Source organism: Vipera berus (genome assembly GCF_964194415.1).
Source record: "Vipera berus genome assembly, chromosome: 1".
In the NCBI taxonomy this organism is placed as follows: domain Eukaryota; kingdom Metazoa; phylum Chordata; class Lepidosauria; order Squamata; family Viperidae; genus Vipera; species Vipera berus.
In genome coordinates, this window is record NC_138202.1 from 79,870,077 (window position 1) to 79,897,444 (window position 27,368).

Genomic DNA, 27,368 nt, shown 5'->3' on the forward strand with positions numbered 1-27,368 from the left:
ATATATCTGACCTGGTCAGAAGGAGGGCTGACAAAGTTATCTATTGATCCCTCACATCCTGGACACAAGCTGTTTCAACTCCTCCCCTCTAAATACAGAGGTTTTTTCCCCTTGTGCCATCACTCTGCTGAACACCTAATTCTCACAAAACTGTCTTATGTCTAAGTATATTTACCCATGTGGTAGGGCTGATTATTATTATAAAACTTTTATTCATAAAACATGAAACTCAGTCAACTGAACACTCAAATTGACTGGCACTAATGGTTGACACGGGCTGCTGCCAGCATCCTAGGTATCAACCAGGTATCTCCTTAAAATGTAAGATGTTCTGGGTAGAGCAGTTTTTTGTAGCTTTGCTGGAGTTATTGCAGGAAGTTGCAATTTCTTGATGTGTTTTGTAAAGTTTTTGGACATAGTTCCCAGTGCCCCGATGACAATGGGTATCACTGTTACACGTTTCGTCCATAATCGCGCAGTTTCGATGGCCAGGTCGTGGTATTTTGTAATTTTTTTCCAGTTCTTTTTCTTCGACTCTGGCATCTCCTGGTACAGCGATATCAATAAGCTGTAGCTTCGGTTCTCTACAACTGTGATTTCTGGCGTGTTGTGTTCCAAATGGTGATCTGTCTGTATTTGGAAGTCCCACAAGATCTTCACCCTCTCATTCTTGACAACTTTTTCCACCCTATGTTCCCACGGCTTTTCGGACACAGGCAAGTCATATTTTTTACACAATGCCCAGTGGATTAGTTTAGCAACTCGGTCATGCCTAGCTTTGTAATCAGTTTGCGCGATTTTGCTGCACTCACATATTAAATGTGAAACAGTTTCAGCTTTGTTGTTGCAAAGTCGGCAATTTGGATTGTCAGAGGATTTTTGTATCTTTGCTTTCATGGCATTAGTTTGTAGTGCTTGTTCTTGAGAAGCCAGGATTAAGCCTTCTGTTTCTTTCTTGATGGTTCCCATCTTAAGCCATGGTTATGTCAAGTTGTTATCATATTTTCCTTCAATGTTTTTCAAACGTTGTCCATGAAAAGCTTTGGTTTTCCATCTATTTAATCTATCATCCAGCCGTTTTTCCTTATATTCTGCCTTTGTTTCTGTTATTTTGATAATGCTCTCTGTTTTCACAGCCTGCAGCAATTTTTCTGTACTTTGATTCACATAGTCATTCAAACTTCGTTTTTCTTCTTCTATAGTTTGATGGATTTGCAGTAGCCCTCTGCCCCCTATTCTTCTTGGCAGGTACAATCTGTTGATGTTACTTCATGGATGTAGAGCATGGTGCATGTTCAAAAGTTTATCCATTTTCCGGTCTAGGTGCTCCAATTTGGCCAATGTCCAGTTGATAATTCCAGCTGGGTAGCGTATCACTGGGACTGCCCATTAATGGCTTTAATTATATTTCCACCATTCAGCTTTGAATTTAGTATTTTGCGGACTCTTCTGATGTATTCCTTTTGTGTTGACTCTTTGACTTTTCCATTCAAGATGTTATCTGCTTCCAATATGCTTAGGTATTTGTAACCATCATCCTTTGCTAGTGCTTTCATAATACTTCCGTTTCCCAGTTCTATTCCTTCTATTTTTTCCACTTTTCCTCATTGCATGGATAATATAGCACATTTTCCAAGTCCAAAGTCCATTCTGATGTCGCTGCTAAACAGTTGAACTGCGTTGAGTATTGATTCAAGTTCAGTGTGGCTTTTCGCATACAGTTTTAAGTCATCCATGTATAATAGATGGTTTATCTTGCCATGCTGGTTTGAGATGTGGTATCCCAGTTTTGTGTTTTGTAATATTATTGTCAATGGAATTAATGCAATGTTGAACAATAGTGGTGAAAGTGAGTCCCCTTGGAAGATTCCTCGTCTGATGTTGATTTTACCAATGTTTTACCATTTGCTGTTAGAACTGTTTTCCATTTTTGCATATTTGCTTTCAAAAATGTACAGATGTTTTTGCTGATTCCAAAGTTTTCCAGACATGCATTAATCCAACTGTGGGGTAATGAGTCAAATGCTTTCTTCTTCTTCTACTTCTTCTTCTTCTTCTTCTTCTTCTTCTTCTTCTTCTTCTTCTTCTTCTTCTTCTTCTTCTTCTTCTTCTTCTTCTTCTTCTTCTTTCTTCTTCTTCTTCTTTTCTTCTTCTTCTTCTTCTTCTTTTCTTCTTCTTCTTGTTATTATTATCTTTCTCATCTTCTCTACTTCCTCTTATTGGTATCATCATCATCATTATTATTACTTTTTTGTTTTGCATGCACACTGAGAACTTCTGTACTGGAGACAAACGCCTTGTGTTTTTCATCATATCTGGCCTAATAAAGTATTCTAATTTTGGGGAATCTATTCTGTTTTGGTGTGGGCTATGCACACTTAATATTCACCCAATAAACGTAACAACTCATATGCATAAAACATTATTACACCTTATCAATAAAACAAAAGGCCTCCTCTGAAGTTTTTGGGGTTTTTCTGTTGCAAGCAATCAAGGCACTTAGTATTCTTCAATGGAAGGGATCAGACTTTGTTCAGTATCTTGCTAGGAAAAAACAAAATTATCTACAGGCTAATCATGGATATCCATTATTATCTAATACAGGGTTTTTCAACTGCTGGTACGCGTACCACTGGTGGTACGTCGGCACCTGGCAGGTGATACGCTTACAATGGGTTGAAAAGCACTGGGTAAAAAAAAGTGTAAAAGCATGGGAATGAGCTGAAGTGGCAGCGACGCAGCACAGGCCTGTGGGAGAGCCAGCTGGAGCCGCAGTGTTGCCAGGGCTCTGCTGAGCACTCAGGATCTCCAGCTGACTGCGTTTCCAGAAGCTGCAAGCAGCCTAGGGAAAGGAGTCAGTTGTAGCTACACTGAAGACAAAAGGAGGAGCGGGTAGACACGGGTCATCCTGGAGACAGCGAGGGGCTGGCCTACCCCGGCCCACAATCAAAGGAAAACCCCAAATCCAGTGGGCAAGAAGGCAGCCCAGCCACCAGGCCCCTCTAGTTCCTTCTCCTCACCCCGTGGGCAGACACAGTTGCCGCTCCTTGCCATAGCTGGGGCGGGACTTGCAAGTACCTCTGTCCTACAAAGTGGTGCTCTGTGGCTCTCCCACCCACCACCAAGCTGGCAGCCCCGAGTAAAGACAATGCACTCCAGCCTCACCCAGCCAAGGAAGGGAGTGGCAACCGAGACTACAGCAGATCTGCAGCTTGTCAGGGGCGCTCAAAGGCTGCTCAACTTTAATCCGGAACCTTGGGGTTGGAAAGCAGAGGGGCAGCGCCACGTTTGCAGGCCTGGTGGCACCTGCTGGAAAGTCTCCCGCTCCCCCCCCACAGCTACCTCCTTCGGAGCCTTCCTGGGCCTGACAGGCCTGCCAGCCTGCCGGTGGGCAAGAGCGCCAGGTGAGCTGCGCTTTGCAGGATGAAGCTGGCGGATCTATGCTGGCAGGCCCACAGGAATCAGGACGGCTCGAAAGGAGGTAGCTGCGGCGGCAGGGGGAGAGGGGAGAGAAGCAGGTTTTCCAGCAGGTGCCGCTGTTCTTTGACGACTTTGCTAGTAACCTGCAGGCTGTGAACTTTCCTTTCCCCCTTGGGGTAAGAATTCAGGAGTGCTAGATTTATTTTTCCTGCTAATTACAGTACACCTTGTGGTTTTTTAAAGGAGCTTATGGAAAAAAGATGTGTCTGAAAATTAAAGGAAGTATGGATTGAGTTATGAGACAGGGAAGGGAAGTACATGGACTTATGCACTTCCAGTTGCTATCAGGTGTGCCACTAATATTCTGTCTGGACACCTGCATGCTCTCAGGGCCCAAAGATTATTTTAATACTTCATAGGGCTGTATAGTGGATTGACTAAATTTTTCTGGGTTCTGATTTTAAGGTGAGAATCCTGAGCTGTGGAGGCCTTTGCTCTTCTTCCTAAACACATAATAATAAAATATTGAGAAATAAAGGCTCAAAGGGAAGGCAGATAAGAAAGAACAAGACCTTTTGGGGTCTTCAATTCCCTTCCTGTTAAGAGTTCCTTAATAAGGTTTGCTTTTCCTTCCTAATATCAATAAAGGTGGTTTTTCCAGAAGATATGTAAAGAGCTGTAATTAGTGTTTTATTTTTGGATGTGTTTTAATTTTTATATAATGTATGTTTAATTGAAGAGGACTTGGAGAGATAGAAGTGGCCAACATGGAGGCCGCACCTTGCCCTCCAGATCTCTGTCTCCCCAGCCAGATCTCTGAAGAGGAGGATGGGGTGGAGGGGAGCTGTGTGAGGGAAGGCTGTCGCAACAAGACAGCATCCTTACCATGCACAATTAGAGATGGGAATCCCCTTTCAAGAAGGGCTAGCCTCCCTTGTGCAGGGCCCGGGAGCGCTGCTCCCCTGCTGCCTCCTCTTGCTCTCCAGAGATCTGTCAAGACAGAAGTTGGACTTGGAGGAAACTGCTTCCTGCAAACATCCTCCACCTCCTGCTTTGCTGGGAGGGGGCACCGGACAGGGAAACATCAACGATGTCTGGGATTGGGAAAAGAACATCTCCTTAGCGTGCTACACACACACACACACACACACACACACACACTCCAAGCTTGGAGACTTGTATTCACCTCTGAGCTAGCAAATTGCCAATCATGCCTGGGCTTGGGGAGAAGGGCCTCTCCTTCCTCTGTGGATAAAAGTCCCCAAACCTGGAATGTGATGTGTGCGTGTGCTTGGCTGCTAGCAGTTTGTAGAGGCGAGGAGTTTGTGGGGCACCAAGTTATCCCCACATCCAGTTAGCCAGTGCGACTTGTTCTGTTCTGACCCAGCTTTTTCGAGTCAGCTGTGTCCAGTGAGTGGCGTCAAGCAGGCCACACCCACCATCTCTGAAAAGGTTGAAAAGCCCTGATCTAATATATACAGCCTAACTCCTCCTCCTGCTCCAAGCTACCTGTTTCCTTGGTTACAATCTTAGTGGCAGAGCTGCCGCCTGCCTACTATTAGAGTTTGGCTTTAAATTTACATTGCAGTATAAGCTGGGAAGTTAACTGCAGTGAACTAATCCTTCAAGCAAATTCAGGGCTCTGCAGTAAAAAAAGACAGCATAGGTACATTTTGCAGATCAGAACATTGGCCATTTATCTCAGGTGTTGTATATATTTATTTTTTGGATGCTTTATTTTTTTAATTTTTTTTGTTTCAATTGTTTTTATAGTTTTAAAACTATAAGCCACCCAAAGTCACTGGTTGAGATGGGCGGCTACAGAAATTCAATGAATGGATACGATAAATAAATAAATAAAATCTAAAACCTTTATTCTTTCTGAAAAAGCCAAACTGCGTCCTGAAAAATTAGTCACATTACATATCATTTGCTTCCAACCCTACGTATATTATATTTATGAACATATTCTTTTTGCAAGAAATCAGAATTCATATGAGTATATTGAGTAAAAGGAGCCCTATTAAAGATATCTCATGTATCTTTGTCAATAGGGTTTTACTATTAATAAAACTGTTTTTAATTTCCTAGAATATTAGCTAACTTATGCAAATCTGTCATATGCAAATCCGATAAGCATTTTTTCCACTTCGTCATCGCTACTAAAAGAAACATTGAAGATTAGAGTGCTCAGAACTCAGTGCCAGGTCTTCCCCCCCAACTTGATGAAGAACCATTACTGAACACTCTTGAAGTACAATTTTCAAATATGGTGTTTTGTACTTTATCGTAACATCTAGCCAGCATGTAACTAGTGTGATAATTATGATAAATTATAATTATGACAGGGCATTTTCCAGACGCTTTCCTGAAAACAAGACATAATATGCTTACCGCATTACAGGCGAAATATTGAGGAAATTTAACTGACCAAAATAGGCAATAATATTAGTTGGCAAGATTTGTTCTTGGCAAATCCACGTTGACTTTTTATTATTTACCCTACCACTTTTAAGATGCTTACAAGTATCTGCTTCTTTGTAATCTATTCTAGAATCATCCCAGGGACTGATACTAAACTGACTGGGTTAGTCCTCCTTCTCCGCCCTCCCCAGAGCTCTTGCTTTGTTCCTGTCATCTGGCACTTTCACTAGTGCTTCTAGAGACAGCAGGCAAAGTACATGGTCAGCTCAAATGGGCCCTAGCCCACCTTTCTTAATACATTTTAAAGTGCTGGTTTTGTTTTTATTTATTTTTTAAAATAAAAGGCTGGGACTAAGTTGTCTGAAGTACCACCTTCCTTTATACCTATTCAGATCTTAGGATATTCTTCAAAGTTTCAATTCCATATATTCATGCTCCTTGTTCTGCCTTCAGGTGGTTTGGAGAATAGATTGACCCCCCTCTTCCTTGTGGCAGCCCCTCAAATATTGGAACAACAGTGGTGATCTCTTGGCTTCCCCGGAGAAGCTCATCTGACACTTTTGCCATCAGGGTAGATAGAATACTGCCTTTGAAAACGAATTCTAAAGCTAAATCCTCACTGGGCCAATAAATCATTTTATTTTTTTCTTTTACTAGAAAAAGAACATTTAAGGTATATCTTGCTGTTAATTATGATTCAATCATAAAAAACTGAATATTGTAGCTTATCACCTTATTTTATTCTTTCTTTTGTAAATTACTCAGGAAGCATGGAGTAGCTATACCTCCCAAGATATTTCTGAGCATATTAATCCTAATAGTATACCTCCAGGATTTAATCTACCCCGACACATATGGGTGACATACAATAGAATTAGAACGACTCATGGGGTGTGTGCCGATTCTCTGTATAAATGGGGAAAGACACCTTCAGCACAATGTGATTGCGGGGCTCCCCGACAGACTATCCAACATATAGTGAGGGAATGCACTAATAGAAGATACCCAGGAGATTTTAAGGACTTCCTCTGCGTAACAACGGCAGCTACTGACTGGATCTCCAAACTCGACATTAAACTCTGAAATGTTATTTCTGTTTTGCTCTTGGGTTTTATAATTGCTTCTTTTTTAAAAAAAATTGTTTTAACTGTTCTAACTTGTAAATATGAAGTGCTTTTAATTCTGTGTGTGACCAGCCATACACTAAATAAATAAATAAATCAGGAATATATATTGACAGGTGATTAAATAGATTAAATATTGGAAAATATTTCAAGATGAGGTGGAGAAAAAGGGAAAGTCTTTTTATATAAGTAAAAGCCTGCTCATAAATTCTGCATCTCACATTATTTCAAATTATTGATCAACTAATGTATAAAAAGGGTTTTGTAATGGGTTGTTTTAATTCAATGTGGAAAAAACTGTCTTCATCTCTAATCATCATCTTCACTACTCAACTATCCTATTCCTCAAAAAAGAAAAATGAACCTTGGAGTTCGCAATGAAAAAAATGTCAATTATCCAGGGAGCAAAGAATGACAATAGATGAAGTTTGTACATACAGTTTTCGTTCAGAAGAAAAAAAAACTAAAAAATGGCTTTAACAGCAGTGGAAGCCAATCAGTTTCAAATCATTACCCCATTTGTCTAAATCTGTAATAAACATTTGTTGTACTTCTCTACCTACTTACCTGAACAGGTTTAAAACAAGATTGGGTTCCTCCATTTTAAAATGGGAACATACAGTTTCTGGATTTATCAATCAGGTACAGTATATGATTTGGGCAAATGAGAATTGAACTGAAATTCTGCAATGTGAAATGGACCAAGTTAACTTGAAAGTCTGATAAATCAGTTCAAACTCTTTTTTTTTCTGAATATCAGTTTCTTTGCTTTAAATACATCAAAACAATGGTCAAGTCCAGGTGGCTTAGTTCTCCTTGAAAGAGGGGATATATTTTGTATTAAATCAAATACTACAGTTCCAATTTTGCAAAAGCACTTTTTTAAAAAAATATTTAAACCATTATTTTAAAAATTATCTTAATCAGGACTTCTTGACATAAACTTTGTTAAATTTCTGCCTTATGGATACAGTTCTTAAGAAGCAACAAGATGAGAAGAATATCTCTGTTTTCTTTATTTACTGAAAACAAGTATAATGTGGCATGATGAATAATTCAGAGTTAGCAATGGGAAGGAGGAAAAAAACCTCACTCAGTCTAAATATTATCTTGGATCTGCAATAGATTCAGAGGTTGACTATCATTTCCCTCTTTGTGAAAGGAAAAATATAAGCAAAAGTTTTTCCAATAAAACATTTTAAGATGTTCTAGATATGGGAGGGAAATGCTCTAAATCCACAATTAATTCAGTATACACAAGAAGTTGCCTAAGAAGATCAGACAAGTGGTTTAGCTGCAAGCTTGTTTAGTGGTTGCTAAACAAGAATGCAGCTTCAGAAAGGCCTATGGAAATGATGGAAGCCCATTGAAACAAAATGCAAACATTATTCTGCTTCTGGAGAGCAAATAATAATTAACTGCATACTAAGTTGCAATTAAAAAGCTTTTTGGACTTTTTTTTTAACAAAAAACTTCTGAAAGTTTTATTACACCAAAACTGCCACATGTGGAGTCTGTATTCCAAAGAACCCAAAGCTGAGTATTATTTTTTAGTATGTCCAATACGTCATTTGGGTTCTCACTGATAATAACCCTAGGTCTGCCGGGAAAGATATTGTTTCTTTTGCTAGAATAAATGTTTATATTTAGTATGGAACAAATGCAGCACTGAACGCCAAAACAATTAATGTTTAATATTAAGTTAATGAGCATCTAAATAAGCAGATTAATTAGTTTAAAGGGTTTAACATATTTCATAGCATACATTATTCAGAACATATATATAAAATTTAAAAATTTGGAAAAATTGAAGTTCTCTTCCTGTACATCAAACTGGTCTGATAAAATAAATATTTTGCAGAATAATTTAATTTAATTTAATAATTTAATTTGTATACCGCCCTTCTCCCGAAGGACTCAGGGCGGTGAACAGGGCAATACATAATAAAAAAACAGGGTACAAAAATTAAAAAGTGATTAAACAACTATGCCCGTAGTAATTGATACATATTAAAAATTAAAACTAATTATAAAAAACCCAACCCCATCCCGTCAGACCAGGCCAGCTTGTTCAAAAAAGGAGGTTTTGAGATTGCGCCGGAAGGAGCGAAGGTCGGGGGCCATCCGGAGCTCGACCGGTAAGCAGTTCCATAGGTCTGGCGCGCCCACAGAGAACGCTCTCCCCCTGGGGGCCACCAATCGACATTCTTTGATCAGAGGCACCCTGAGGAGGCCCTCTCTGTGGGAGCGCACTGGACGGAGGGAAGTTGACGCCGGCCGCAGGTGTTGCCGTAGGTAATCCGGACCCATGCCATGAAGGGCTTTGTAAGTCATCACTAACACCTTGAACCTCACCCGGAGAGCAACCGGTAGCCAATGCAGCTCGCGGAGCAAAGGTGTAACATGGGAGTATCGGGAAACCCCCAAGACAACTCGCGCGGCCGCATTCTGCACCAGTTGAAGTCTCCGGGTGGACCTCAAGGGCAGCCCCATGAAGAGAGCATTACAGTAGTCTAGACGAGAAGTCATGAGCGCATGAGTGACTGTATGCAAGGCATCCCGGTCTAGATAGGGCCGCAACTGGCGCACCAGGCGAACCTGGGCAAAGGCCCCCCTAGTCACAGCTCCAATATGCTCTTCCAAAGAGAGCTGTGAATCTAGAAGGACCCCCAAGTTGCGAGCCCTATCTACGGGGGGTAATAGCTCACCCCCCATGGCCAGAGATGGAATAATCGGAATTTCCCGGGATGCCGGCACGAACAGCCACTCAGTCTTGTCAGGGTTGAGTCGAAGCCTGTTCCTCCCCATCCAGACCCGGACCGCCTCCAGGCAGCGGGACATCACGTCGAGGGCATCACTGGGGTGGTCTGGGGTCGAAATAAAAAGCTGGGTATCATCAGCATATTGATGATACCCAACTCCGAAACCACGAATGATCTCACCCAGCGGCTTCATATAGATGTTGAACAGGAGAGGCGAGAGAACCGATCCCTGAGGAACTCCACAAATGAGAGGTCTCAAGGTCGATCTCTGCCCCCCTGCCAACACCGACTGCGAACGTCCCAGAAGGTAAGAGGAGAACCACTGGAGAACTGTGCTTCCCACTCCTAACCCCCTGAGACGTCGCAGCAGGATACCATGGTCGATGGTATCAAAAGCCGCTGAGAGGTCTAGAAGGACTAAAAAAGCCAGATGTTTTATAAAAATACAATGTATACAGTGTGTGTTTATAAAGCACACATTACCCTTTGATGAAAAGATGATCTGGAACTTGTTGGGATGTGACATCGCATGCTAAGCTACTAGATGATTGTATAGGTTATGCTAATAATCATAAAGGAGATTGTTGCTGAATGAAAAATCATATCAGAATTGGGATTCACTTAAAACTAAAATTCTATCAGTAATCTGTTAACTTTAGGATACATAAATGTAAGGTTACGAAAACCAATCTGAGTATGTAGATCACTCTTCCCAAGTTTGGTATCAGAATTTTTATGCTGGGCCATTTACCCTTCATAAGAAAATGAGTTTTACTCTCAGGGTTCCACTGGGTAAGAATTCTAGTCCTCGCTTAGTAACTATCTCAGTGACTGTTCAGAGTTAGGATGGTACTGAAAGAGTAACTGTGTGAACAATGCCTGCATTTACGACCTTTGTAGTGTTTTTGTCATGTGATTGCCATTAGAGTCAGATAGTATAATCTGTCCTGTGTAAAAGCTGTAAGCACAGTCACGGTCATATAATTTTTCATTGGGTGACTGCTTTGCTTAATGACTGAATTGCCAGTCCCAACTGTGGTTGCTAAACGAGGACTATCTGTAGACAATTGCATTTACCCAGCATAACAATTGAAAGGTGATCTGAACCATATAATTTGGTATAGGACATCATATGAACAAATAAATAAGATTCCCTATTTTTGTCTGTAGAAAGCTTTCAATAATGATGAAGTAATCCCTAAATCTGTATTTCTGCTTAATAAAAACTTAGGATATTAAATAATTCACGTGATGATTATTTATTGGTTACTCTGAAGCAAACTAAAATTTCAAACAGGGTTGACTATAATTAGTCCTTGGGAAAAATGCAAAGATGGTGGATTTGTGGCTCTGAAGAATCCTGGAGGAAAAAAACATCAACCACATCCATTATTTCTTTAAAAAAAACTTATATGGGTGATGTCTGTAACGTCACCTGCAGTCAAGATTATTAGAAAACATTACTATAGTACTTAAATTCAGTCTCATGAAGGCAAATGGAAAGATTCAAATTCTATAATAGAAGTAGAGAACCAATATTTTGAAGTCCCAAGGATCTTGGCAACAAGATTCAACTATTTATGAACAGCGGAACAAATTTTCCGTTAAGACCTTTAGACTGGATTTGAAAACAGAAAGCAAATTTAGACAATTTGGAAACCAGTTAAGCCTAAAAGGCATACTGGAGACTTTTTCAGCATTCTAAATTACATTATTTTCTAACACAACCAGACACGTACTTACGCTGGGTTCTCACCACAGCACTTCAGATACAAATACCACCATCTTTTGTGAAAGCAACTCTCATGTACTAGTGTTTTTCCAGCAAAGGGTCAGGTACACAAAGTTTAACTAGCATTTTGATCCAAAAGCTTGCTCTAGCATAGATTGGTTGGTTATATGCTATCAAACCCAGCCTTAAGGACTATGTTGTTAGGCCTCCTCCAGGATGATCTGTCCCCTACCTGGCCTTGCAACTCTTTTACTGCTACACCCATTGCTGTTGCAATCAAGTCTATGAATCTTACTTCTCTCTCTTTCTAGCTTTCGTTACGTTATGGGTTTCTCAAGGGAGCCAGTTCTGTGCATAATGAGTTTAATCTGGGGTGGGTCATTTACGCTTCAACTGAGAACTCTGGACCGATTTATTCTATAATATATTTTTTGTTTTACTGGCTACCCATAGTATTCTCAGGAGTCTTCTCCAACACCAACGTTTAAGCATCAAGACTTTTTCCTTCTAACAGCCAATCTGAAAAGGCAAAGGAACATCCATCACTTCAATTTCTTCGTTTAAATTCTAAGACTGGTTTTGGTACCTGCTGCAATTTATTTTATTTATTTATTTATTTAAATTCCATTTATATCCCGCCCTTCTCCGAAGACTCAGGGCGGCTTACAAGCTTAGCAGCAGCCTTCATTCTATGTATATGCCTGCTTGTTAGGGCTTTCACACATACCCCAAACGGCATTATTACAAAGTCAGCTTATTGCCCCCAACAATCTGGGTCCTCATTTTACCTACCTCGGAAGGATGGAAGGCTGAGTCAACCTTGAGCCTGGTGGGACTCGAACCTGCAGTAATTGCAGGCAGCTGGTGTTACTTAAGGAGGCATTAGCCCACTGCTCCACCAAGGCTTTTGGTGGGCTCTTCATTTACTTGTACTCCCATTTTCCCCTCAGTTCCTCAACTTTCACTACTGGAGCCTGCACAACATTTCCATTTTCAGCTATTAGAATGATATAATCAGCAAACAATAGATATTTCTTCTTCTATTTCTTTGCTATTGTAATTGAGCCCTTCTATCTCCTTGTACTAATAGTATACTCAGTTTGACTTCTATGTGCTTCATCTAGTGATGTCCATGTATATAGGTAGCAGTTTCTATTGACTGAAGAATGTGTTAGCAATTAAAAAATAAAAAAATAGGAGTAATGGATATCACTCTCATGTTTCACTTTTGTTTTTTAAGGCCTGAGAAGCCTGTTATATTTTCCTCTTTATTATTTCCAACTATGGTATTCCAGTCTCTAGCCACAGGCAGCATACATTACTATTTCAAACTGAACATGACCATGAAAGTCATCAGTTTGAAGTTTCCTTGGCAAGATTTTTCACATGTAATTTGCCACTGTCTTCTTCTAAGGGCCAAACTGGGTGACCAACCCAAAGCCACCCAGTTGGCAACCACACTAAAGGCAGAACTAGCACTCAGTCTCCTGGTTTCTAGACTCATGTCTTAACCACTATAAAAATAAATGACTGATATTAAGTCTTAATGAATTTCAGTTTGATAACTAAATATTAACAGAAGCTGTTTGTTGCTTTATACACCTCATCAATCAGATACTCCTCTCATTTACTGTTCAACTTCTTTCACAGTAGCAAATATTGCCTATCAGATTCACTACAATTAGGTCATTTTCCCATCTCATCCAGAAATGGCAGCAAAAGAAACCTGCATTCACCCAACGCTCACCTATTACCAAAGCATCCCACCCTATCTCCAAATAGCTTATCAAATGCTATTAGAGCCATGAACTGGTTAGTAGTAACTTTGGGGAGTGGGTTTATGTGCTACCCACCTGCTTTTAGATATGTGGGGCAGAAAGAACTATATTGTATTATGCATTTAAAGTCTTTAAAATATTGTGTTTCAGCTGTGTAACATTCCACCTTTATAAACTCACAGGCCGAGGCTTCTTCCTCATCTCAAACATCCGGGTCGCACCAAAGCTAAGCGATGCAATTATGGGGTTTTTTCCCAGTGCAGGCTCATCATCGCTATGCCAGTCAACACTGTCCTTTTCATTTCGGTAAAGGTTACAGAGTAGGGAGTTGAAAGTATTCTTAGTGAAATCTTCCACTAGATCCTTCAGCATGGCCAGCAGTGGGTGCCACTGAAATCAGAGGGGAGAAAAAGTAAACATCACAAATAGAATCAACGCCCAGTAAATGCTATATTATCAAGAACTGAGTTTCCAATTCTACTAGCACTAATTGGAAACGTAAGGAAAAAAAATTACTGCACTTGGAACCTAAACGGGTGTTTGTAATTTAAGCGTAATGAAATAAGACTCTCTCATCTTATATACTTAAGACACTTACAGCAGTTAAGTAGTTGCACTCTTAAGAAAGTGGGCGGTTTGTCAACAATTCTATAAGCTAGAGTAGGAAGTTAAAAAAATAATATCCAATAACCCAAAAAAAGGTAACAGCAACATGGACGTTCGAACAATCGGGCCTGAACTGACTATAGTCTTAAATTTGGTTTTATTGGGTTAATTGTTATGTATTTATTACATTTATGGTTTAATTCTTTTTTAAATTTTGTATTTTATGTTTTTTAACTTTTTTATTGTTGTGAGCCGCCCTGAGTCCTTAGGGAGAAGGGTGGCATATAAATTTAATAAATTCAATTCAATTCAATTCAATCCATGTTTTGTATTAAATTGGCAGGAATGATTCTGGGTGCAATTCAAGGGGTTGATCCAACACATTTCAAATCCTATATCTACTGGAGCCAGGCAATCTTGGGATCATTTAGATTTTGCTTCCCAAGATGTCCTGGTAGAGAGAAATCCCCACCACTCGCAAGGCGGATGAGAGAGGACTCAAGAGGCAAGCATTCTGTTGGAGCTCCCTCCTGCAGAATGCCCTCGCACTGATATAAGCACCACATCATCACTTCTAACATTTAGGAAGCTCTCGGTAGCACCTCTTTCCTACTGTGCATTTGGAAACTGAGGTGAGAAAGAGAAATGTACCTGATGAATCCTAATCTTTTTTATGGTGCAAGATGTCACAACTTAGGTTTTAAGTGGACTGTATTGATAACTTTGATAATATGTCATTTTAACACATCCTGTGTTGCTGTAAGCTGTTTAGAATCAAATGGCTGAAGCGTTCCTTAATAAAGACGTTACTTTCATATAATCATATCTTTACACACATACACATTTTGCATCTGATGTGCTAGACCCTTACGTTTTTCATATTCTAGAAAAGTACTGACAACTTATGAAATTTTTCAGGGCTTAAGTGCCAGAAAGTTCATTAACATCTGATTAAATAATGTAAGAGCTTCATGCCCTTTCATTGTGGCTCACCAAAGCTTGCATGTTTTGCAATATCATGATTAATTGGTGCTTGCCTATAACATTTTCTACTTTATGCACCATCTATATAAGGGCTACAGGCAATCCTCCTTTAGGGTCAACTGGAGTCGGCAACTCAGTTGTTAAGAGAAATCATTGAATGAAAACTATAAGTGTGCTTATGATCTTACTTCATCTTTCCTTTCTTTGCTTCACGTGCGAGTATAACTGAAACCAAAATTTCTATTGCCACAGTTGTTAAATGAATCACCACTGTTGTTAGTAACATGGTTATCAGGTAAATCTGGCTTCCGTATTGACTTTGTCAGGTCATCACAAAAGGTGATCACACGACCCTGGCACACTGCAACCATCATAAATACAAACTAATTGCCAAGCATCAAAATTATGATGCTGTATCATTCATAAGTATGAAAAATAATAAGTCATGTTTTTCAGTGCTGTTGTAACTTCAAATGGTTATAAGTCAAGGACTACCTGTATACACCAGGGGCAGGCAACCTTGGCTCTTTTATGACTCAGGGACTTCAACTCCCAGAGTCATAAAAGAGCCAAGGTTGCCTACCCCTGGTATAGACCTACAACACTTGCATATGTGAGGATAAGTCAAAAAATTTTCATTACTGTCATAACTGTGAATAGTTGCTGTACAAGGCAGTTGCTAAGAGGATTACCTATAATTTGTTATACATGCACCTTGTTGCAGATGCATATTTGAATTACCAAAATTAAACCAGTTACAAACTTCTCAACTAGCAAGCTGCCTAAATAATTCTTCATGGAAATTATAGTTCAACGTTGCTAAGAAAATTTCTAGAATTTCCTCAATGGTTTAATATCCAAGCTAGTTGGGTGTGTGTGTGTATGTGTTGTTTTTTAAAATCCCATTTATATCCCGCCCTTCTCCAAAGACTCAGGGCGGCTTACAATCTAAGAAGCACAAATCAATGTGCTTAGCAATAGCCTTCATTCTATGTATATGCCTGCTTATTAGGGCTTCCCCCCCCCCAAGCGGCATTTTTACAAAGTCAGCTTATTGCCCCCAACAATCTGGGTCCTCATTTTACCTACCTCGGAAGGATGGAAGGCTGAGTCAACCTTGAGCCTGGTAGGACTCGAACCTGCACTAATTGAGGCAGCTGGTGTTACTTAAGGAGGCATTAGCCCACTGCTCCACCAAGGCTCTTTTAGCAGTGTTCCCTTAGCAAACCATGACATAAATCAGAATTAAAGTCACAATTATCACTATTTGATAGGAAAAACCAGCATTACGTTCTTCTCTCAATTTTAAGTGAAGTAAAGAAAAAAGAGTGACAGTGACTTGAACTCTGTTCTTTTCCAATACTGCCCTCCAGTGTTTGATAAATGCAAGGGTTTTTTTCCCTAGAAAGAATTTTCCATCCCTGAACAGAGTTTCAGAAGAGGCAATAGGCATTTTTCTACATTCTTTGTCTTACAAAAAAAACTCATGGGTTATACCTGTAAGTCAAGGGTTGAAAAGAAATCCTAATTAAGCAAACAAACAAGAGAAGGGCAGGCTGAAAATGGAAAGTGAGACTCAAACAAATAATTAATAAGAATATAACATAACATAACAGAAGCTGGAAGGGAGCTTGTAGGTCTTCTATTCCAGCCCCCTGCTCAAGCAGGAGAACCTGTACCATCTCAGACAAGTGACTGTCTAGTCTCTTCTTGAAAACTTCCAGTGATGGAGCACCCACGATTTCTGAAGGCAAGCTGTTCCACTGGTTAATTGTCCTCACTGTTAGGAACTTGCAGCTTAATTCCAGGTTGCTTCTCTCATTGATCAGTTTCCAACCAAAGTATGCAGGCTTTAAAAGAAGATCTTTAAAAAATACTCCATTTTCATACTCAATTCTTTAGTAACTGAGCAAAAAGTATGCCAGTTTGAAAGGTTTTAACTATGAAAACAGATGGAACAAACCAGGATGAACGTCTAATTCTGTAATGACTTGAAAGTTCAATAAATGAATTCCTTAATCTCCTCAGCAAGGCACAGTAAGAATACTGTGTAATAATTATTTTTCTGCCCAAACATCAGCTGCTAACTTTTTTAACAAACTTCTATTCAGGAGAGGGAAAAGATCATGGCCTTGAGAGACAAGAGGAAGATTTGCTATGACAATGGTTAGAAAAAGGGGGTTAAGTCTGGGGCAGAAATGTAACCTGAATAAACAACTCAGACACTACCCTCCTTAATGGTCGCAACGATAAAGGAAGAGGGGGGAGGCACATTCAGACTTGCAAGATTCTGTTACTATAGTTTTTCAATAAAAGTAGTATTACCTACACAATACTGGATTCCTAGTCTGATCTATCCTGAAAAGATAACATCATCCCTTATTTTTATTTTTAATCCCATTTATATCCCGCCCTTCTCCGAAGACTCAGGGCGGCTTACAATCTAAAGCACAAATGGCGAACCTTTTAGAGACAGTGTCCAAACTGCAACACAAAACCCACTTATTTATTGCTAGGTGCCAGGTGGGCGTGGCCTACTGGGTGGGTGTGGATGTGGAGGTCATGGAAGATTGGGTGGGTGTGGTCACCTCAATGTCGCTCATGGGGAGGGACACCTGTGGAGGGCAGCCGGTTGAAGAGGGACAGTTGCCACTTCTGAGGTATGGCGCAGGTGCCCAGAGAGGGCTCTGAGTGCCGCCTCTGGCACCCGTGCCATAGGTTCGCCACCACTGCCTTATAAGATCATGAAATTTTTAAGGAACTGCTATCAGCTCACTTTCTGTTTCAAGGGTAATACTGTAAAGATAGTTCAGCTGTGATTGAGGGATTTTTCACTAAAAGAAAATCCGCTTTACCCTGTCTCAGGGGATTTACCCCATTCACAATTCTCCACAGTTGCATCAAGAACTGGTTTTGCTGCTCTGATTCCCACCCCCTGTATGCCAGAAAAGAAATCACAGTGAAGAAAAATTGCCTGAAATTCACATCACCATTGTTATTATGTCTTTTAAAGTTTATTTTTCAACTTTAGAAAACTCAAGATCCATACGTACATCAGTGTTTGCCTGCATTTCAAGTCTGGAATAAGTGTAGGGTAGTTTTCCATACCATGCTGTGAGTCTGGGTTCGTCATAAGATCGATCTACAGGGGAAAGAAAAACTGGATGGAATAATTAGGGCTACTACAGAAACCAGTAATATATGATTATAAAGTTTTTTGACATTTGGGGAATAAATGACTTAATAAATCTTTTTTTAGCATTTTTTTTTGCCTTCTCTAGATAAAAAAGCTGACCAAATGAGTCTTTTAACTTGCAATTCATAAATAATACAACAAAAGGAAAATTATTCTAGGCTATGTATACATCAGTGAAGTTGTTTTGTTTGAAATACAAATTTCTAGAAGGAAATGTGAGAAGTAACACAAATGCCCTCAAGTAAACCAAGCTACGGCAACTTATGGTTTAAACATCATGGTATTTATAAGGTAAAGGTTCCCCCGCACATGCGTGCTAGTCGTCTCCAACTCTAGGGGCCGGTGCTCATCTCTGTTTCAAAGCCGAAGAGCCAGTGCTTGTCCGAGGACGTCTCCGTGGTCATGTGGCCGGCATGACTAGACGCCAAAGGCGCACGGAACGCTGTTACCTTCCCACCGTAGTGGTCCCTATTTTTCTACTTGCATTTTTACGTGCTTTCGAACTGTTAGGTTGGCAGAAGCTGGGACGAGTAACAGGCGCTCACTCTGTTACGCGGCACTCGGGATTCGACCCGCCAAACTGCCGACCATCTGATCGACAAGCTCAGCGTCCTAAACCACTGAGCCACTGCGTCCCTAATGGTATTTTATGCCCAAATCCAATAGATACAAAAAAAATAAACAGAACAAGGAAAACAGTTTGTTGTGTGACCAACCGAAAACATGCCACTGTAAAAACCTGCTTTAACACAGAAGGTGCAGTCCCAACTTCATACTGCTTTTAGAAACTCAGGAACAAGCAGACCAGTTCAGAGCTGAAATGATAACACTGAATCTCCAGCCTCTCTGCCTTCTCAGCAAAAATAATCACCAGCAAAACAACCAACCAGCGCAAACAAAGAAAAATCACTAGCAGGTGCACAGATCCTTTCTGAACCTTTAGAGCAGGAAAAAAAGTAAGTTTGTTTTGGCTATCTCCTTATACTAAACAAACACAGGTTAGCCCTAAATCTATGCATTAAGTGGAGACTAGCTGAGGGCCAGGTATTTTGCTGGCTGCAATGGATTCTACTAGAGCAAATATTCCAAGATTTACTGGTAGACCTTGCAAAAACAGAAGTCAATAGTTAAAGGAGACCGATAGCAAAGCTACCGTGTCTAATGTGTGTCCTTTGCCTCCAGGGAATTTCATGGAACAGCTGATCAAACATCCAATCTGCTTCGCTCAATGAAATGAAGCCAGGAATCAAATGAATCCTAGAATAAAGAAAAGTCACATTAGACGTTGATATTTTCTGATTTATTTCAAACTAAGACATTCCAGGCAGGTTCTGAGTCATTTATTTCCATCAAGCAAAGAAAACAAGTGGGTTGCTAAGAAAAGAGTATCCCCACCACCACCACTTCAATATTACGAGTTGCTTAGGAATTATCAAGCTCTTCTACTCCCTACTTGCTTATGATTATGGTATTGTTGGAGAACTTTTTTTAGCTCGTTTTTTCTTTTTGTACTTTGCCTGGAGAACAAAGGGAATAGTCTCATGGCATCCATGAGAGAAATAAGAACACAGAAGTAGATGTAAGGAGAAGTAGAGTAAGTAGTTGATTTATGCTGAAAAAGTGATTTGGAAAATAGTAATTCTTCTAGACTTCTCAATAACATTCAATACCATTGCCCACTGTATCACTTTGAGTCAATGACAGGCCAATGCAGGCACAATGTTATAGAGTTCCAGGTCATTCAGGAGAGACATATGGAAATTATAGATTCTTTGAAGCAGGTAAGAGGTCAGTGAGGATATATGAGTCAAAATGTGCATACAGACTCATGTAACTTCGATCTAGCTCAAGCACCAATTCATTGTTAACTTTATTTCTTAAATAGATCTGTAATCTCATGGTAACACATTTTAAATCACTTTGGCTCTCGTATAAATAGGCAGACAAAATCAATAAACAGAAGACAAGAGATTACTTTTTTCTGAACACAAGTCCTCTTCTGAAAGTGGAAGGAACTCCCTGTAAGTTTTTCTTCATTAGAAAGGAAAAAATTAAGTTCATTCATGTCCTTTTGTGAGCACAGAATTTTTTGTACATCATGGAGAAAGTGAGATTTGGAAAAGAATGAAGTTCAATGTTCTTCTAACAAAAAGTCTATGGGTAAGTTCCCAAGCTCTGCAAGCAGATATTTCTTTTTCTAGTAGCATTCTTTGGATCCAGCAAGAAAAAAAAAGATTAAATAAGCAAGATACAAGATTTACTCAACAAGACAGGAGAAATACTCAAAATAATTGTCAGTTTAAGAAAGCTATAGCTATTTCCCACATTATAAAAACTGGTATGATAGATAAAATGTTAGATAAGGATTAGGGAGACTTGATTTCAATCTTTGCCATGGAAACTCAATGGATGATTTTGAGTTAATCTCTCTAAGCCTTTATTATTTCACACATTTCCTATTGTGTGCGTACAATAGAGGAAGATCCTCGTGTACGTTGCCTTCCGCTTTTGGGGGGAAAAAAACCTTAGAATTTAAATCTAGCAAATAAATATATAACATTGTTGGAAAGTAACTAATAGGAATGGTCTTTACCCAATGATTCTTTTCACCTGAAGATTTAATAAAAACAGCTTTTAAAAAGTTAATTTTCACCTACATTGTAGACTTATATCTATCAGAAAAGAAAGCCAACGTGGAAAGCGTTATTAGAACAAGTGTCTATGATAAAAGATAAAAGGATATTCTTAACATGTGTGAAAATTAAGAAAAACATAATTATTAAATTTCTTTACAATACCATGGTTCTCCATGTTTATTTGTCCTGTATAACAACCTCTTTGCTATAATTACTTAATAGTATTCAAATACTGGAACATAATCCTAATAGAACTATTCTGTAAGAACACACGCACACAAAATGTTAAGATACTTACTTTGATATTCCTGAAGGCAATGTGCTGATCTCATATAGACCCTGTTTTCTACAGCAGAGGAGGAAAAAAATCCATCATTGTTGGGTAGAAGACATAAAAGGGTTAGAGAAAGAAAATTTACTAGATCCAAGAGATATGGGAGTAAAAACACATTACAGGTAGTCCTTGACTTATGATCACTCATTTAATGACAGTTCAAACTTCTGACAGCACTGAAAAAAGTGACTTATGACTGATGCATTCTCCTCATAATCCACTGGAAAGTATTTACAACGGTTGCAACATCTTGGGATCACATGATCACCACTTGTAACCTTCCCAAGGAGCTTCCAACAAGCAGTCATTGGGGAAGCCAAATTTGCTTAATGACTGCACTGGTTATTGACAAAGTTCTGGTCCCAATTACAACTGTGTGGACTACCTGTAAGAGCAACAAACGATCAAGAGATATTAAAATTAACTAAAACTGGAATACTTACTCTATTATTCTGGGTTCTGGGACTTTGCATACAACCTAAGGATTAAAAAAAACCTCATATTTTTATAAAGTATGTATATTTAGTTTACCACAGCTTAAAAGGACAAAGAAATCCTAGTGCTGCTTTGTATTACTAAATCATGTTTAAATTTGCACTTCCCCCCCCTGGAACTAACCGGGAAACACTATAGAGCAAGATGGAAATTATTTCAATGGGACAAATAGGTAGATTAGTAGGTTGAGGAAATTAAACATAAACAAAGTGTACTAATTTATGGGTGAGGGTAAAACATAACTAGAAATCATGTATTTTGCAACCAAAGTGACAAATATTGCTGAAGATTCCAATAATAATTGTTTAGTTTTGCTGCTCTATGATGCTGATAATGGATCTGAGTTGGGAGATATTGTTTAAGACAATGCACACAAGAAAGCATTAAAATGTGCTTTGTATGTGTTCAGGTAACTTTATATACATATAAACAAAGCAATAACAATATAATGCAATATTTTTACCTCTTCAGGTGCTTTAAAAACAAACTGTCTTTTAGATGAAACCTCTGCCTCTGCTTGGAATGTGGATGGTGCAGAATTGGCAAGTGCTGGATTTCTAGCATTGGAATTTCTAAAGGCTAACACAAGAAAGAACAGTATATCAAACTAGATAACAAGAACTTTCATGTTTTCAATGTTATTTAGTATCTGTATTTTCAAATTAAGAGTACATTCACACACACACACAGGTAACATTTTATGCTTTGGTAATTCTACTTTAAAGGGCAGTATGGTGGTTCAGCAATTAAGATGCTGGGCTTGTCAGCTGGAGTGCCGGCAATCCAGGTTTGAGACCTGAGCACCATGCGACAGGGTGAGTTCCCGTCCTTGCTCCAGCTCCTGCCAACCTAGCAGTTCAAAAGCATGCAAATGTGAGTAAATAGGTATCACTTCAATAGGAAGGCGACAACACCACATGACTGTGAAAATGTCTTCAGATAGCCCTGGCTCAATGGCCTTGAAACAGATATCAGCACTGCCCCCTATAGTTAGCAATGACTAGTGGAATAAAATCGGCAGAAAGTCCTTTACCTTTTACTATCTCTACTTCAGGAACTGTGATTTTTGTGAGAGGGCTCGAAGATTTGGGAGCACTTATTTCATGTAGAGCCCCCATGTGTGAAGTACTTTGAGAATCTGATATTAAAAATAATACTATCTAAAATCAGGTTTATCATTTTTTCATGCTATTCTTATGAAGGTACGCACGGAAGTTTTCAGACAGGCTCAAATAAGCATATGAACCATTTCTACTGGTTTCATTTCCTTCACGTTAGTAATTAAGAAATCTATACCTTTGTGTTGAAACCACATTTTTATAGTCCTAACAGAAACCATTATAGCAAGCTCTATGGGTTTTTTTAAAATAACACTTAGAAGGCGTACACTATAATCCTGTATCCTATAAAAACCCAGATCAATAATCACTGAAGTTAGGAAACTGTTTCTACAGCCTCCATTCTAAAGATCTTAGGGAGACAATTCAGCTGTAGATTTTAAATATTTTATTTCCAGAAATGAAAAAGCTAGCGTGTGTCAAACCAACCACCATCCTCGTACCCCTTTATATAGAAGCACAATAAAACAAGATGGTAAAGAGCAGGATGAGAAATGGGGAGGGGGGGAAAGACACATATCAATCTACCTTGGAGGTTTTGTCATATAAGTGACCATTTTCTGAGAATGGCCATGAAGATTCCAAATGTTTCCTCTAGCCTCTAAATTTGATATTTGTCTTTAAAATTGGCATACGTACCACTAGTACACATATGCAAAAAGACTTAGGATCTTTAGTGGCCCAACACACCCCAAAAATGTTTGAGCTAAATGAGTTAAATCGCTGACCCCAAATTTGGATCAGCAGTCAAGAGAGAGCTAACTTGGAGAATAAAAATGAATTATGAGAGTAGCAGCTGATATAAGAAATCAACCTAGTAAACTAGTCCATAGACTCAAGGGGGAGCATAGAGAAACTCCTTCTGTAGTACTTATAGGTAGAGAAAAGATCTCTGTGAATTGGCAGTAGTGTTCCTGCTAGGCAACAAGGTTCATTTGTTTATATACATTAAAAAGGTAAAGGTAAAGGTTCCCCCGCACATGCGTGCTAGTTGTTTCCAACTCTAGGGGCCGGTGCTCATCTCCGTTTCAAAGCCAAAGAGCCAGTGCTTGTCCGAGGACGTCTCCGTGGTCATGTGGCCGGCATGACTAGACGCCAAAGACGCACGGAACGCTGTTACCTTCCCACCGTAGTGGTCCCTATTTTTCTACTTGCATTTTTATGTGCTTTCGAACTGCTAGGTTGGCAGAAGCTGGGACGAGTAACAGGCGCTCACTCTGTTACGCGGCACTTGGGATTCGACCCGCCAAACTGCCGACCTTCTGATCGACAAGCTCAGCGTCCTAAACCACTGAGCCACCGCGTCCCTTAATATACATTATATGTATATACATCATATACATTAGAAGACAGCATTTACCTGAACATGAAGTCATTCTGCTATTACCCTGGCTAGCCCAGCCACCCTGGACTCTGGCTCTCTGCCTTTTATCTTCCATTACTCTTCTTTACCAGTCTTCTTGTAAGGGGCTTAATATTCCTAAATCAAAATATAAATTAACAGCCTGCTAAACAACTTAGCTCTTAGTTCCTACTGCTTTTGAAGAAGGGTGTAACAGGGTATATAATGTCTGAACAGAAAACACAGAAGACAGCCTCTGGATACATTATTAAGAAACACTAACACTGCATTATTGTTAACAATAGAACGATAGGTAAGAAACTGCCTTCTGTGTAAAATGTAGCAACGCCCAGTTCCATAATCTTGCTCTGTTTTATAGGAATAGGTCTTGTTCAGATCAAAAGCCTTTATTATTATTATTTTCCGTTTTTCCTAACCTGGGATTTCAAGAGACTGTCTGCCCAACAGCGCCATCAACTATTCTAGGCAAGGCAGCCCCAAGGGCATCCTGTAGGGAAGCAGCCTCGTGTCTACATTGGAAGGAACACGCAGAGCAACATTGCAAACTGAACTGCTGTACACTACGGTCCATGTGTGTGCAGAACCAACTCCCTGCTACCACGCCAGCCAAGAGTTATGGGCCCTGGGATTCCATAAGTCCCGAGGTCACTTATTTGGAAAAAAAAACGGGAGCGGGGAGAGGTTAGAATAAAACCGGCTTAGATTTAAGGAATATTTTTCTTTCCACCTCCCCGCTCCTCACTCCCACCCCCCAGACTCAAACCAAAATTCTCCCGGCTACAGCACCGTATGGTTTAAGACCAATTAAGGAGATTTCTCTGCCTCTTTCCTTCAGTCCATTTGCACACTTCCCACCACCCTTCTCAGCGCTTGCGGACAACAGAGCTACTCACACAAGGACGACGACGCCAACTACACCCTCCGTCGCAGGCGACCTCCACCAAGGGGTATATATATATTTTTTTTTTAAAAAAAAAGCCCTCCAGCACACCTGCGCGCGCAGTTTCCGGAGGACACGCCCTTTTCTCTAGGCGCTTATTGAGCGGAATAGGCGACTTCCCCTCGCTCGGCAATCATTGGGCGGTAAGACGTTCTTTGACCCGCCCACCGCTGCGTCTCCGCCCTTCTCCGCGCGGAGCGGAATGTTAGGAGCGGGGGGGGGGTGGGGGTGGCGCGCGCGCTCCTCGTCTTGAAAATTCTTGGAATCGGCTTGCCGCAGAGCAACAACCTTGCCGTAGCTCGTTCGAAAACTTTTCCGGGTCGCCACTCCGTTTTCTCCAGGAGGCAGCGGATGACTAGGTTTGTTTCCGGCAGGGTCTTGAGTCTCCGCCGGCGACTGTTCCTTAGCAACTGGCCTTCTGAGAGGAGATGCGTATGATGACAGGCTGCACACCTGTAGTCCCCAAGTTTTTAATCACTGGTGTTAGCGGTTTCATTTTGAGCTTTAAAATGATAAAAGAATTGGACTTTTAAAATTACTTTTAGCCGCGTTTAGAGTTCTGTTAAGAGTTTTAAGCGTGCGTGGAGTTCCTGATTTATGACTTGACCTGACTTGTTTACTCCAAAGCAGGGGTCTTCAAACTTGGCCCTTTTATGACTTGTGGACTTCAACTCCCAGAATTCCTCAGCCAGCTTTGCTGGCTGAGGAATTCTGGGAGTTGAAGTCCACAAGTCATAAAAGGGCCAAGTTTGAAGACCCCTGCTCCAAAGCAAGACTGCGGTGCTTGAGGGGTCCTTGGTGCTCTCTGAACTATGCACGGGTATAGTATAGGTCAGGGGTAGGCAACCTCGGCTCTTTTATGACTCATGGACTTCAACTCCCAGAATTCCTGAGTCAGAATTCTGGGAGTTGAAGTCCCTGAGTCATAAAAGAGCCGAGGTTGCCTACCCCTGGTATAGGTGGTACCTTGCTCGATAGTAGTAACTGTGAGAGGGATCTCGGAGTCCTAGTGGACAATCACTTCAATATCAGTCAGCGGTGTGCTGCAGCTGCCAAAAAAGCCAACACAGTCCTAGGCTGCATTAACAGAGGGATAGAATCAAGATCACGTGAAGTTTTAATACCACTTTACAATGCTTTGGTAAGGCCACACCTGGAATACTGCATCCAGTTTTGGTCACCACGATGTAAAAAAGACGTTGAGACTCTAGAAAGAGTACAGAGAAGAGCAACAAAGATGATTGGGGGACTGGAGGCTAAAATATATAGGGAACGGTTGCTGGAATTGGGTATGTGTAGTTTAATGAAGAGAAGGGTGAGGGGTGACATGATAGCAGTGTTCCAATATCTCAGGGGCTGCCACAAAGAAGAGGGAGCCAGGCTGTTCTCCAGAGCACCTGAGAGCAGGACAAGAAGCAACGGATGGAAACTAGTCAAGGAGAGAAGCAACCTAGAACTAAGGAGAAATTTCCTGACAGTTAGAACAATTAATCAGTGGAACAACCTGCCTCCAGAAGTGGTGAATGCTCCAACACTGGAAGTTTTTAAGAAGAGACTGGACAGCCATTTGTCTGCAATGGAATGCCTGAGCAGGGGGTTGGACTAGATCACAGGTCTGCAACCCGCGGCTCCGGAGCCACATGCGGCTCTTTCAGCCATCTCCTGGGGCTCCCAGTCCTCTGCCATGTGCAGTCTAAAAAAAAAGTGGGACTAAAAAAGTTCAACCAATCAATTCAAATATGCAGGGTAGGTGCATATCTCGCCTTGGCTCCACTCTTCAAACCCTGTTCTGCGCATGCACGCATGTACGCGCATGGGCACACATTTTTTGCGGCTCCCAGTTTTTCCTTTTGTGAGGGAACCGGTTCCGAGTGGCTCTTTCACTGTTTCAGGTTGCTGACCCCTGGACTAGATGACCTCCAAGGTCCCTTCCAACGTATTATTATTATTATTATTATTATTATTATTATTATTATTATTATTATTTGGTTGTTTTCTTGCATTTCCTTACCCAAATTGGATAACATCATCAGTGCTAGTAAGGAGTGCAGTTTGCTGTCAGTTTAGATTCTAGTGGCTTACTGTGGTGCTTACTAGAGGTGGAAGCTGGAAAAATCTAAAGTATTTGATTTTGATTTAAGTCTTTTGCTATCATGTTCACTTTTTTAAAAAATATTTTGATGTACACTTATTGGGAAGCAAGCAGCAAACAGAAGTGCCTAACTTTTTGCAGTCTGTTAGCAATCAATCCAAACCTAACAACCAGCCCTGATGCTAAAGGGAGAAATGGCATGAACACCTGGGACATTATCTAAGAGCTCTTTGCTGCAGTCTGTTGCATGAAGACACGCTCTGGCAACATCCTCCTTTTGCCACATCTGTGAATCTGCCTTCATTTCAAACTCACTAAAGGAGTTAGACTTAAATTAAATGACACTAAACTGGCAAGAGTAGCC

At 40.3% G+C, this 27,368-nt stretch overlaps 1 protein-coding gene across 1 annotated transcript in view; it reads right to left on the reverse strand.

Annotated features, from left to right (window-relative positions):
* Positions 1-24,918, reverse strand: part of ALKBH3 (alkB homolog 3, alpha-ketoglutarate dependent dioxygenase) — a 36,674-nt gene extending 11,756 nt beyond the window's left edge. Inside the window, exons 1-8 of the mRNA XM_081324576.1 lie at positions 24,866-24,918; positions 23,970-24,089; positions 21,955-22,070; positions 21,440-21,474; positions 20,961-21,008; positions 19,180-19,283; positions 17,884-17,972; positions 13,421-13,630 (exon numbers count right to left, since the gene is read on the reverse strand). Of these exons, the coding sequence (XP_081180702.1) occupies positions 13,421-13,630; positions 17,884-17,972; positions 19,180-19,283; positions 20,961-21,008; positions 21,440-21,474; positions 21,955-22,070; positions 23,970-24,048 (681 nt within the window). The 5' untranslated portion in view covers positions 24,049-24,089; positions 24,866-24,918. The remainder of the gene's footprint in view (positions 1-13,420; positions 13,631-17,883; positions 17,973-19,179; positions 19,284-20,960; positions 21,009-21,439; positions 21,475-21,954; positions 22,071-23,969; positions 24,090-24,865) is intronic.
* Between the last annotated feature and the right edge of the window lie 2,450 nt (positions 24,919-27,368).